We start from the raw sequence: 14,271 nt of genomic DNA on the forward strand, positions 1-14,271 counted from the left end.
TATCGCATACCCTATTTGTGAAATTTCACTGGATATGTTGTTGTTGTTGTTGTTGTTAAATAAAAATTACATCTCAGACATCAAGAAGCAAATGTAATTAGCATTTTAAAGAAGGAATCACACTTTCGTTATTAACAACACAAGTAAAATCAATATTTTCAATTGGGAACTACATCTTTTTTGTATGCTAAAATAAATCTGTACAAGTAAAATAACATCTTCAATAAGAGAATTTCACCAATCAGAATAAGAATAATAAAAAATATCTTCAATAGATAAATTATACCCAAGAAGTAAATGCAGAATTAGATAAACTACAAGATCCCAAAATATAAATTAATAAATCTCATATTTTCTAGGAAATGCTTGCGAAATATTCATCATAATTTAACAGTAAAGAGATTTAAGTTGTATTTAACAATTATAGAATAACACAAATTTTTATGTTATAATAAAAAATTATAAAAATTAAATTTGATCTCAATCCAAAATTTCTATCAAGACCCGAGTTTTTTGATTTCGAAAGAAAAAAATTAAAAGATTTGAGATTAATAGAGATGCTTATTTTATGAAATTTTCAATTTTGGAGGTTCATTTTTGAGTGATCTTGTTAAAGATCACATATAAAATAATAGGATATAGAAAAAAATATAAAAAATAATAATAAACGATAAATAGAAATTTAGGAGGTAGTCTAAAAGAAAATGATTGGGACAAAGTAAATAAAAAGCACAACGAAAAGAAAAAGTCAGATAAGGTTCAAGATAAATTCGAACTTGAATTTTACAGAGGAGAAAAGCGTTTGAAAAGGTCTACTGGCTATGTCACCTTTGACTAGTTTGCAACTTGGGGTGGCGGGATCAAATATTTAACCTCGTTTAAGAAAATATTTGTATAAATATATGATAATTTTACTAACGTAGCGGGTGCCACCCTACCCTACAAGGTGGATCCGCCAAGTCTCTCAGAAGATAGGTATGGATGAAGCTTTGCAAATGAACAAAAATGACTAAAAGGTAAATGGACGTATTCACGAATAAATAAATAAATGAAATGGAGATTCATGTCACGTCTTCATGTTGATAGTTCGTAGTGTTTGTAAAATGGAGATAAATGAGAACAAAATCGAAATACTTAAACAAACATTCATATTTTAATTATTATACCTCTTTCAAAATGTTTATTTATGATACTCTATCCAATTGACTATTTATTGTTATTTGAAGTGAATTATTCTACCATTTGACAGGAGGCAAATTTTTTATCTTATAATATATTTTATTCAAATTTTGGCTTTTCAATTTATATGGGGACAATTTATCCACTTCAATTTCAAAAAAATTGGTCGAATAAACTCATTCAACAACAGAAAGTGTCAAACAAACAAGAAAAAATGAAATAAAAGTGGCTGGATCGTTGCTTTTGGCTCTCTAGCGCGGGGTTGAAGTCCAAATTAGAATTCCCTCGACCGTACCCCTATTTCCCCTTTCCTTCACTTTCAATTCAAGTGTTCCTATCAAAAATCCGGATCTTGTCGTATAGAGAGTTTTCCTACTGCTCCCTCTTCTCTCGATTCTCATCAGATCCAGTGCTACATTTCTTCTCTTTCATTCGGTAAGCTCACGCCGTCGCTTTTACATGTCTTAGCATTTTTGTTTTGCTCTGTAATTTTGAAATTATTGGATAATTTACGAATTTTATTTAACCTTTTGATGCTTGGATCTAGAGAATTTCTATTATGCTCGGATAAAGGAAGATTATTGATTGGCCGTGAATTCCCAGCATTCAGTTGTTGCTAGCTAATTAAACTAAGTAGTATTTACTGATCAAATAAAAAAGAAAAAGGAGGGCGAGTGCCCTAGGTTTACGCCAGCTAATATTAGTCTAGAGATAATGAATAACATGGAAGATACAGAGTATAGAGGATTCTTAGAGCTGATTCAGCTAGAGGCATAGTTGATTGATTGATTAATTGATTAACTGATTGGTAGTTCTTTTGTATATTCTGGTTGGATTTATGCGTCTTCCATTTATTTTCGCGTTTAAAGTACTATAGTTGCAGGTTGCAAGGTGGTCCTAGTTGCTTAAATTATCGTAATCATTTTCTCTGCTTCCTCCATCTATGTTTGGGAGTCTTGTGGATGCTCCTGCCAACAGTCCACATCTACGGAGGTCTGGAAGCCGAGCAGTTGTATCTGATCTTGGTAAGAAAAGTTGTACTTTTCATGCGATTTTTGATGCTTGCTCTCTGTTTTGTTTTTCCTCAATGGTTATGTCATATAGACTTTTAATAAACGTAATCATCTAGGTGTTATTGAGCTTGGAGGGAGTCCTGAAGAATCCCTTTTGCATAGCATAGAAGTCGATGAAATGAAGGGTGTGACGACACCATTGAGCAGCGCGGCCATAATGCCATCTCCTGTTCTCTTATGGAGATTTAAGGTGTGAACTTTAAGACAGTTTCAGTATATGAACATTTGATCTTTGTGCTCTGTTTGGGTATTTTGAGATCAGGATCAGGCCTGAGTTCAGATCTGTATTATGGTGAAACTAATCTAGAGCTAGTTTTCTGGTTCATGTTTGATATTTGTTTGTCACAGTTTAAAGTTATTTAGGATTCAATTCAGTCCTAGTTCTAAAAATCAATATCTGGATTTGCAATTTTTTTACATGAATAAGACTAAGTTTGACGAATTATTCTCCATGATGGAGCCTATGAAATGAAAAATGTAGTAGCGATGTATACGTAATCATATATCATTTACAACGCAGTACAACTTAGCAAACAAATAATAGCCTCGAAATCATCCTATTGCAATGTTATGTTCTACAAAATTGATGGTGTTAAGTTTAGTGCTCTATACATAGTACTCTCTCTGACTCATCTTATATGACACCATTTGATTGGACAATAAGATATCAGTTTGACTTGTATATTACATGCGTGATAGTTTAATCTAATTAGTTAGATGGATTCGTGTGTATTAATAGCATAATGATTTCAAACATTTGCAAGATAAAAATGATATCACGTATTTGAACCCTGCTGTAGACAAAAGCATGGTGTTTAAGTAGAGAAGGGTATAGGGGTGGGCCTATTATCCACCGAGTTTCAAACCGTGTGCTAGCTAGCCCTTGAAGATTTCTCAATTAGAAATAAATTTGGATATAAGTAAAAAAAATTAAAATTCATAAAAGTAAGAAAAAGAATAGAGTGGAAACTGGGAAGCAAAATGATGCAACAGAATAGATAAAAGGAGAGATAATCCACTTTTTTAGCCAAAACAAATCAGGACAAGTTCAATCCACATTGAGACATTTATAGCCAATTTTGACCCTATATATAGTAGGATCTCACCATTGCTAAACTAAGTCTTTTCAAAGAAAAAAATTCAAACCAGATCGGAGTGCTTCCCCAGTGTCTATATCAGAAAACCAGTTCGGGTTCATGCCGTGTCGCTCTATTACAGAAGCTATCCATCTTATTAGGAGGTTGGTGGAACAATACAGAGATAGGAAGAAGGATTTGCACATGGTGTTCATTGATCTAGAGAAGGCGTATGACAAGGTCCTAAGGATGTTCTTTGGAGATGCCTGGAGGTGAAAGGTGTGCCGGTAGCTTATATTAGGGCGATAAAGGATTTATACGATGGGGCTAAGACTCGGGTTAGGACTGTAGGAGGTGACTCAGAGCCCTTTCCGGTAGTTATGGGGTTACACCAAGGATCTGCGCTCAGCCCGTTCTTATTTGCCCTAGTAATGGACGCATTGACACACCATATTCTAAGAGTATCATGGTGTATGATGTTCGTTGATGATATAATTCTGATTGATGAGACGAGAGTTGGCATTAATGAGAGATTGGAGGTATGGAGGCAGGTCCTGGAGTCTAAAGGTTTCAAGTTGAGTAGGACTAAGACGGAATATTTGGAGTGCAAGTTCAGCGATGTGTCGGGGAAAGCGGACGTGGAGGTGAGACTTGATTCGCAAGTCATCCCTAAGAGAGAGAGTTTCAAGTACCTAGGGTCTATTATCCAAGGAGATGGGGAGATCGATGGGGATGTCACGCACTGTATCGGAGTGGGGTGGATGAAATGGAGGTTAGCGTCTGGAGTCCTGTGTGACAAGAAGGTGCCACTGAAACTTAAAGGAAAGTTTTATAGAGCGGTGGTTAGACCGGCCATGTTGTATAGGGCTGAGTGTTGGCTAGTCAAGAATTCTCATATCCAGAAGATGAAAGTAGCCGAAATGAGGATGCTGAGATGGATGTGCGGGCACACTAGGCTGAATAAGATTAGGAATGAAGATATTCGGGAGAAGGTGGGCGTGGCTCCCATGGACGACAAGGTGCGGAAAGCGAGGCTTAGATGGTTTGGGCATGTGCGGAGGATGAGCCTAGATGCCCTGGTCAGGAGGTGTGAACGGTTGGCTTTGATAGGTATGAGGAGAGGTAGAGGGCAGCCTAAGAAATATTGGGGCGAGGTGATCAGGCAGGACATGGCGCAACTTTAGATTTTCGAGGACATGGCCCTGGATAGGGAGGTGTGGAGATCGAGCATTAGGGTTGTAGGTTAGGGGGTAATTGAGCGTTTTTCTTCGTGTTCTGGCTAGTCTTATAGTGTTTTATATAGGACTGCTAGCGGTTATTGTTCCATCACACTTTTTATTTTTGTTTATTGTTTTTTACTTTTATTTTTTATTTTTATTTTCAATTTTTATTATTGCAATAATTATTGTCCTTCCCACTTATTTGTTGTCACTTACGGTGCCGATCTTATGTGTATGTTTTCTGTTGTTGTTATAGATTTTTTGTTTTTGAGCCGAGGGTCTCCCGGAAACAGCATCTCTATCCTCAAGGGTAGGGGTAAGGTCTGCGTTTACTCTACCCTCCCCATACCCCACTAGCGGGATTATTACTGGGTGGTTGTTGTTGTATTGGAGTGCTTCCCCAACACTACTTTGATCATGCTTTAGTCTTTGCTTTCTCCATAAGTTCCTTCATTTGATAGCTTATTGTTTCTTTGAAGGAAGATAGATTATGAAATTGGACAAAGCAGTGAACTATGAAACCATACCCACCCAAAGCTATTCTATTTCTTGAGACTAGCTATTACTTTATCTAGTGTTTAACGGCTTACTTTGACGTAGTAATGGGGCTCATCGGTGTTAGCTCATCGGAGACAGTATCACAGGAATATTGACCTTGAAAAATGATTCCTTGATTTTCAAGTAGGTCTCAATGAGTGATAAGTTGACCAATAAGATTTGGATATCCGTTTAACAAAATCCGAAAAAAGGATTTGGATATTCTTGAGATAATATTTGTTTACTTCTCTTTGTTATTTCTTCAACTTTAATCATCCCATGGGGCCTCTTTTCCTGCATTTCTTGTTGTTGATGTTGTTGTTGTTGCTGCTGCTGCTTTCTTTTCTTTATTTCTTATGCTTCTCTGAAGTCTGAAAGAGATGAAATGCTCTCCTATGATTCTAAGCACGCTGTTCTGTTCAGGTACTTCTGTTCCTCATTTGGGGTGTCAGTTGTTGCAAGGTTAGTATGACCAAATTTTTGGGAATGTACTTGGATCATTGTGAACATATTCGCGTTATGTTTAACGAGTATTTCTCCTAATTTGCAGATTGGCTGGGATTCAGTCATGAGAATGAGTGTAAACCTTCGTGATCTATTCTTATATGAGGCTTTTCTTTATTACAATCCTCTTCTTCTTGTGGTTAGTGAAGATCATTATACTAGTTTATGTAAAGTCCTTTCTGCAACATTACTCTTATTTGCATTTCTTTGTTTTTGGTGCTGCAGACCATGATGGTTTGGTTTTGGGGCATAAACCTATGGGTTTTCGCGCAGGCTAATGTCAACTATGCTAAAATTTTTGATCTTGATCAGAATCATCTCTCTCACAGAGAGATTTGGAAGGTAACTTACACTTGTCATGAGCTTATAGTCTTGCAACTTAATGCATCATTAACCAACTCATTTTCACTTAAATGCTGTGGTGCTGATGCATTTATTTTAAGATGGCTAAGTTAAAAAAGGAAAGAGATGGCTTAGTTCCTAATGTTCTCATTAAAAACTTCCTAGGGAAATATCATCTGTTACTTAAAGTGCAATATGTAGATTTACACTACATTCTTAAGCATGGTTAACTGAGTTATTTGGGTTTACTTTTGCCTCGATATGCTAACTGTGGAACTTTGAGCATTGAGGTTTGGCTATATAAGTCTGTTTCTCAGTAAACATTCTACAGCCTTTTAAACCTAGTGTGGTAAGATTTAAATATCAGATAAGACGCCATGTATTCCACGAAGCTCCCTCTTTTTATGCGATATATCTAATATCATTTAAATATTTAATAAACTCAATACAATTTGCAGAAAAAGAAGATTTCTGATATTTCTTTCCTATGAATTCACCATGTCAACCTTTTGAAAGTTGATTTTAATACCCCCTATATTAGCTTAATGGAACTTTTGCCCTGCTTGAAGTTTCTGAACTTTGTTTTAAGATTTTTTTAAGATACGTAAAGTGAAATTTATTTCAAACCAGCTAATCCATATTGAGATTTGAGAGCCATGTCGCTCTTACCCTGATAAGCCATGGTTCATGAAGTCGAAACAACAGTGTTATTGATGAGAGTGCTGCAATATTTTTGTCTCTTGCATATCAGATTGAAGGAAAGAAGTAAAGGGAAAAACTAATCTATATTGCATGACATTTGCCTCCTTCATAACTCTCCATGAGCTGTCTTTTAGATTTTTGTTTTCCTTGTACAAATAGAAAATTTTAAAGGTCCCTTGATAATGCAGTGTGCTACTTGGATGACGATCATTGTGCCGACAAGCATGACGGCCTATCTCTATCTCTATTCACATGGAGAAGTTTCATTGGCTGCATCTCAACCAGTGTAATAGATGCTTCCTTCCCTTTTAATTGATAGCAGTTTTTGCTTTATCCAATTTAAGTCATATTCAATGTGAACTGTTGTTTTGGTTCCTGGAAAAGCTTCTGATAAATTATCGAAAGGGAAGATGATCATTTGTTCATAATAACTGTCCAAATTTGGTTCGGACTTCAAGTTCCTCAGCTTGGTCATACTGTTATACAAAATTCTCAAGTTTGTCAGTTGCATTGGATCAGAAGTATTAAGGATTCAAAACTTCTTATTCTCTTAACTAGAGGATTTGGCATCAGAATTTGTATATTCGGATCTTACTTTTTCCAGTTCAAAGAAAAAAAAAAGAGAAAGAAAAAAAGAAGAAGCTGTGCCAAACCCTTCTGATTTTAGGGGCAATTACTGTAACGAAACCTCGCTGATCTTTAGTTTACTCACTCTACTGAATAGGCAGGTGCCGCAGAAGTCTTGTAAATGTGATACTTCTTATCTACAATTTTAATGAATCTTATGTCATTGTAGGTGCTTCTATACGCTGGGTTTGCCATGACTCTGATATTTCCATTTGACATATTCTTTTTGTCATCTCGCTACTTTTTGTTAAGGACTCTTTGGCGGATAGTTTTCCCGTTACAGGCAAGTTTGCGTTTCTATGTTACATCGAGAAATACTTTTGACTTTTAGCCGTAAAAATTGTACCATTGATCTCTCAATATCAAAATGAAAATGATATGAAGCTCCATTGATTATCCTTCTCAAAAAAAAAAAAAAACTCTATTAAATTTTACCGGAAAAAGTTATGCAATTCATTTATTTCTATATTTTATTGCACTTTTTTTTTTTCAATTGAAACCATTGATACCAGCATGGGTGAATATTTGATGATTACAAATTGTAATGTACTTTGACTGGCATTTTAGTTATAATTTTGAAGTAATCGAGTACTTTAGTACTAGCTGATATGGGCAGAATTAGGTAGCTTCTAAATAGGATTTCATCTTCTTCAAATGTCCATCATTCCCTCTAGATCTGATTGGATTTGGTGGAAAGAAATATTCCCTTTCCCCTAAAGTGGATTTCTGTTTGATTTTTCATAGTATACTTACTGCGTCAGAGCATTTCTATGTTAGTTTCTTAATATTGTGAAGCATCTTTTAGAGGAATAACCATTTACATTCTAAATCATGCTTACAGAGATTCCTGAAATTAATCAAAAATATCATACTAATTTAGATAGAGGGTTCCATATTATTATTTGTCTCATATTGCAATTTAATTCTTTTTGGTATCGATGCAGGCTATATCATTTGCTGACTTCTTTCTGGCTGATATATTGACTTCTATGTCAAAGGTATGCATCTTCTTCTCGCCCAAAAGAAAAGAGGACGTTAACTCATTAGCTTGTGTATCCTTATCAAAAGACTCACTACTTTGTATATTTGTATATACTGTGACATAGTCTAGTTCATCCTTTTCAACTAAATTATTCTGTTTCTGAAGTAGGATTATGCATCTTTTTGTTTTCTAGTACACATTTCTTTTCAATAAGTAGGTCACGCCTAGTTCTATCAGTCACGCCTAGTTCTATCAGTTCATTACTAGCTTGGAAACTATACTTGGAAGTTGTAATTTGTAAATGTTTTGTCGTTTTTCTTATTTGTACTTAGCATTTGATATTGTTATTTAGCCACATTTCATGATGATACTATCAACAGGAGCTCTATAGTACCATATTCCAAGCTGCATAGACTTACGTCAGATTTATCATCATATTAATGCATTGGTCAGGTTGTACCATTGTTGCAGACTGGCAAAGTTCGTAGTTGATATCCCATGAAATGCGGCTTTTGCTTAGAGAATATGTTATAGCTTGGGCAGATCATGTCATGACAACAGAGACCTGAACTAAACTTTAGGTTCTGCTAGTCTAGGGTTCAATTTGTTTTGACTCTTGAGTAGACCACAATAACCCCAAAAGTAAAGAATGAACCAAAGAAGATTGCTCATCTCCACCCATTGAGACTTGGTCCTTTACCCCTCTCAAAAAGCTGCCAGCTTCACTACGTTTCTGTCATCTTAGTTCATCCTCTTTTTGCAATAATTTCTTCTCATATTAAAGTGATTCTTTTATTTTCCTTGATAAAAGAAGTTCTTTCTTATCTACCGATACCATTAACATGGTTGATAAACAGATTTGAATTCTTTCCAGAACAATTGATCCTCCTGGAACCTCCTTGTTCTTTTGCATTGTCAGCTGAGCCAGAAGAAAAATATTTGACTAAGTTACCCTGTTAATCCCAATTTGACGATCTATTTCCAGAGTGATTGCTTTCAGATTCAGTTTTTCCTTTAGATGGTGAACTGTAAGCTCTTATGAGTTATCCCTGTGCTTCATTTTGGCCTTGAGCCAAAGCTGTGTCCAGTCAAATCAATCTCATATATACTTGTTGTTTTAATATGTTAGGCAAGTTAAAAGATTATTTATTCCATCAAAAAGCCTGGTAGTGATTCTTTTGTGGAACTTGCACATTTTGCGATCAAAGCCTTGTAGATGTACAATAATTCACCTGCTTGTGTCATACCTATTGCTATAGTTTTTCGTCGAGAGTGTTATTGCATAATTTTTGTCACCTGGTGTGGCAATGCCCAACGTTTTCATACGTTTGTGCAGGTATTTTCGGATCTGGAACGTTCGGTCTGTAGAATGGTTCATCGACAGGTTTGTTCCTTTCTGTCCTATCCTTTTGGTGAGAATAAGAAATTCTGATATGATATTGTTAGTTTTTTCTTTTTGTGATAATGCGAGATGCGTTTAGTTGTATCTAGAAGAGAGGGTTGTCTAGTGGAAGAGACCCTCCACCTCTATCATGAAGTTCGGTATTCAAGTCACCGGGGGAAAAAGTGGCGCCACTAGTGGTCAGTGGGGAGTTGGGAATTTACAATTTTAATGAAAAGAGTGTTGCATTTGGTTGTATCACTCTCTTTCAAACTATGATGTATGTTAACATTTAACACCATCACTTGCTGTAAAATTATGTTCACCCATCACATGTCCATTCATGTATAAGTTTTGATCAGTGGACTAATATTTCAACAAAAAAAGCAGCTTTAGATCAGTATCTGTGCAGTGTTATAGTCTAAAGTCAAGGAAATTTTTGATACACCAGGTGACTGACTGTCTTCTTGTAATGTTTTAACCAAGTCAAGAAATAATTGGCCCTTTTTGGGGCTCCTAAGTAATCTAGCAAATTGTTGGATTGACATCTAAGCAAAGCTGATCGCTTCTTTCTGTTCCTCAGCCAAATTAGTGGTGTTTGCTTAGTTTGTAGATCTAGCTGCATTATCCTCCCTTTGCGAGGAGTTCTATATCTGACAAGAGAGCAGTTTCTCTGGGTTTGATAAAGTAGTAGGAAAGTATTCTCTACAATAATTTTCAGTTTATATATATAAAAATACGCACACATTAAGCGTAGGTAATCAGGCTTTGAGATTTTCTTTGTCACTTAATATCATTTTGTTTTCTTTGGGTGAAGTTTGTGTCAGATTTTTTATTGCCTCTGTACAGAGAATCTTCTAGAATGCCCCTTGCAAGTAGATTTTTGTGAAAGCTTGCTCTATTACCTGAAAGATAACTAATGACATGAACAGGTTGCTACCATTGCATGGTTTGAAGCTGATTCTGTTTGTGGAAGTCATGCTGTTGCAATTCCCATTGTTCTTGTATTGCCTTATCTATTCCGTCTCTTTCAGTGTCTTCGGCAATATAAGGATACTAGAGAGAAGACTACCCTGTTGAATGGTAAATTCCTGTTTTTGCTTTTGCATTTTCGTTGTTAAGGAATCGTGAGCTGCTTTGTTGGTAAATTCAGTGGGTACCTTTGTTTTGGATTGGTTTTCAGTTACATTTTCTATTAAAGATTATTCCTTGATGCTTGACGCTGAAGGGAACTATTCCTCTCTGAATATATAGTGCATTTTAGCTGTCTTATAACCATGGTAAATATCGAAGTGCTGATGAAGGAAAGTGAGGGGTCGGCTGAAGTTTTCTAGAAATTGGCGGGCCTTGAGGGTTTAAATAGTAGAAAACTTATTGTGTATTTGATGATTAAAGCCTTGGAAGAAATCTGTGCTGATTCATTGTGAATAGCAACTGTTGGGAGAATGGAGGAAAAGAGGATGATGAATAGTTTAATGCTTTTACTTACCATTCATCATCTTGGTTTTGTTCTATGCTTATATCTTTTGCTCCCTAAAATAAAAAGGACTATGAAGTTTCCAGGAGTGTCTCACATAATTTATAATGTTAGTCTAGTTTATTGTTGATCCTAAGAAAAGTAGTAATGTTCCAAGTTCTTCATTTTTTAAGCATGGATTTATACATAAGCTATCTCTCTTCAACTTGCTTTTAATTTTCCTGGTTTCAGCTTATCGTTGGGTCAATACTTAATAGTGCTAATTGTCCTTAATGTTTCATTTCAGCGTTAAAATATTCAACTGCAGTACCTGTGATATTTTTCTCAGCCCTTAAGTATCACGTCTTCCCTGACAACTGGGTTAATATTTATCGTCCTTTATGGCTTCTGTCGGGTGTGGTGAACTTTCTCTACTCATTCTATTGGGATCTGACAAGAGATTGGGACTTGAGGTCAGTGACATCTTTTTCATGCGAATTCTTCAGAGCTTTAGCTAATTTTTCAAACTGTATGCGGGCACTAATGCTTTAGTTTTGCACCCAGTTATTGCTCATCCAACTCAGACTTTGATTTAGTTGTTTATATTTTTCTTTGATTTTGCTGCCTTCCAACTGTTTTAACTGTCATGCTTTATATCTTAGTGTCCCAATGTTGACATTGTTCTTAAAATAACAAAATTCGTCCTCTAACAATTCAAACTAGTATAACAAAATACCACACCATTTTATTGATGTGACATTTTCCGACCAGCTTCTCTACCTTTCTGCATTTTATAATTACGTGGTTATTACTAAGGTACAAACAAGTTAACATGTTAAACATATTCCTACAAACTTGATATGCTTGTCTATCCAAAACTATATTACTCTTAACCTTCAGAAAATGGGATGTAGGGAGTTCTGCGTAGAGACTGGATATTGAGTTCTCATGTTTGTGGTTTGAACTATTTTGCATAGGATATTTTGGAAATTGATTTGTACACTCCACTTTTTTACTCCCTGTGTTCTAATACTTGTAGTCGTATAAATGACAACTTTCCCCTTCCCCCTCCCACCCCGCCCCCCAAAAAAAAAATTGTTTTACATTGCACTCTATCTCTCGCGATGTCTCCTTCATGTATTTCCATAATTCTAGACGAAAATATTGTATAAACCCAAAAAAGTAAATGAGTAAATAAATATTGAAATCATGAAATATATGTTTTATTCATTGAATTCCTAAGGTTTTTTAAAAAGCATATAATTCACAAACATAGACAATAACTAAGGGGAGAAGAAGGCGCATTAATTTTATCAAGAATTGTAAGCTCTTATTTCACAAAGCATTTGAAGCAAAAATGACAAAGATATTAGAAATGAATATAACGAAACAATGAAAGTGTGGTCTCGAAGGGGATGCCCTAGTGGTTGAGGCATGAGAGTAACAACCTAGAGATCCTAGATCCGAATCAACAACATTTATATGTTTGAACTCAGCTACATACAACACTTAATATGTGTCCTTGTGCTCCCTTCAGGTTCAATCCCAGCCAGCTACATACAACACAATAATGGTTAAATGTGTAAAAGCTGGACTGCACGAATCAATTCCCATGTTTTCTATTTTAATCACGCATTTATAATTGGGAAGTCTACCACAATACACTTCCCTTGGCCACCTGTTAATGTGCAAGAATGTCTTTTTTTTTAATAGGCAATATGCAAGAATGTCTTTTACTAGAGGTCTTTCTGAGATTATTCTTGTTAAATCTGATTACTCGAAATTGCTTCTTTCTGCTAGTTGCTTCACTCGGATTTTCAAGTTCAGCAGACCGAATGCATTATCACACTTGTTATATGGGCGGAAATGGGTAAGCCTATACCTTTTGTTTATCATCACTGCTTCCGTAACTTTGTGACATTCTACTAGTTGGCTAATTTTCCGGCTTGTTTTCTAGAGCAAAATTAAGGGAGAATTCAATGATACTATTAGTGTTCCCTTTATTTTCATAATAATCTGGTTGAAGCTGAATTGATGTTACATTTTTTTTGGCCAACTTTTTAACACCCTGCACAGAAGAAGATTTTATTGCCTCAGTTGGCAATTCTGACATTTTCTTGTCGTGAAATATTAAGGGTGTTAGTTTCTGACCTTTTGGGAACTTGCAGGTCTACTTTTGGGTAATTGGAAGCAACCTCATCCTGCGATGCACGTGGACATACAAGCTGTCTGCCCATCTCCGGCACAATTATCTCACTGTGTTCGCAATAACTGCGCTTGAGATCTTCCGTCGCTTCCAGTGGGCGTTCTTCCGTGTAGAGAACGAGTGGAATAAAACGAACTCTAAACCAAATATTCAACTCTCCACGAGTGACAAGCCAACTGATGAACAAAAATTACTAGACCCAAACGGTCACAGTGTATAGACTATGGAACATTATCGATCCTAACAGCATTGTAGGAGGTTGATTCAGCCTTCTTTAAACCCGGCAAAAAGGTTAATGGAATTCCATTTTCCCCATTTGCACATAAGAATATCTGTCAATAGTATAGTATGAGATATAAGGTCAAGAGACACTAAATAACATACATGATTCAACCGGCATTCCTTTTTGGAAGACTTTATCCCTGTTCTTTGTTGGGATTTTTAATCATTTTTTGTAAGATACTCATTACCGATTTTTGATGTAACATCCCTTGGAGTTGTTTCTAACTTTATGGTGTCTCGAGATTATTGCATTTTCGAATCAGCAAATCAAGCTGGAACTTATATTTCTGTGGATTATTCATGATCTTATTTCAAGTACTGAACAACTGTAATTGTTAACCTTTACTATGAAAAGGACGCAATATCTGAGTTCTTGATAGAGTGGGACTGATGGGAATATTTGTTAGTTGCACTTGCTCTTTCAGTTTTTTCTCCACATTACTCCTGTTGTGTCAGATGCTGGCATGGGTAGGGTTTTACTGTCTGGACTTTTTATGTTGTCATACATTATTGGTTATCATACTTCATAAACATGTCATTTGACCCTACTTTTATTCCAACATTTGAAGAACTAAAGCTACATAGTTAAGTGGGTGCATATAGATTGATTGAACCAGAGAGAAGTTAAATGATAACTAAAGTACTGTAAAAAGGGCAGCCCAGTGCGCTAAGCTCCCGCTATGCGCGGGGAAGGGTCGGATCAC

The 14,271-nt window shown here is 35.8% G+C and overlaps 1 protein-coding gene across 2 annotated transcripts; it reads left to right on the forward strand.

Annotated features, from left to right (window-relative positions):
• Nucleotides 1-1,347: 1,347 nt before the first annotated feature.
• On the forward strand, nucleotides 1,348-13,864 carry LOC107791340 (uncharacterized). 2 transcript variants are annotated; one of them, XM_016613379.2, is made up of 14 exons: nucleotides 1,348-1,614; nucleotides 2,063-2,204; nucleotides 2,309-2,442; nucleotides 5,509-5,547; nucleotides 5,636-5,728; nucleotides 5,815-5,931; nucleotides 6,822-6,917; nucleotides 7,430-7,543; nucleotides 8,205-8,258; nucleotides 9,579-9,626; nucleotides 10,556-10,706; nucleotides 11,387-11,552; nucleotides 12,880-12,949; nucleotides 13,248-13,864. In XM_016613379.2, the coding sequence occupies exons 2-14, from the start codon at nucleotides 2,123-2,125 to the stop codon at nucleotides 13,503-13,505; spliced, it is 1,422 nt and encodes a 473-aa protein (XP_016468865.1). In that variant the 5' UTR covers nucleotides 1,348-1,614; nucleotides 2,063-2,122; the 3' UTR covers nucleotides 13,506-13,864. The 2 variants fall into 2 exon arrangements, with proteins under 2 accessions (XP_016468865.1, XP_016468867.1); XM_016613381.2 differs by having other exon boundaries at nucleotides 1,474-1,614; nucleotides 2,049-2,204.
• The last annotated feature ends 407 nt before the right edge of the window (nucleotides 13,865-14,271 follow it).

This window comes from Nicotiana tabacum, chromosome 12 (assembly GCF_000715075.1).
Source record: "Nicotiana tabacum cultivar K326 chromosome 12, ASM71507v2, whole genome shotgun sequence".
NCBI classification, from domain to species: Eukaryota; Viridiplantae; Streptophyta; class Magnoliopsida; order Solanales; family Solanaceae; genus Nicotiana; species Nicotiana tabacum.

Excerpts from the sequence above, each read along its gene's own strand:
- LOC107791340 (XM_016613379.2), top strand. The coding sequence starts at position 2,123 with ATGTTTGGGAGTCTTGTGGATGCTCCTGCCAACAGTCCACATCTACGG. Across the intron at positions 2,205-2,308 it reads AGCAGTTGTATCTGATCTTG|GTGTTATTGAGCTTGGAGGG; the intron begins GTAAGAAAAGTT and ends GTAATCATCTAG. Across the intron at positions 9,627-10,555 it reads GTAGAATGGTTCATCGACAG|GTTGCTACCATTGCATGGTT; the intron begins GTTTGTTCCTTT and ends TGACATGAACAG.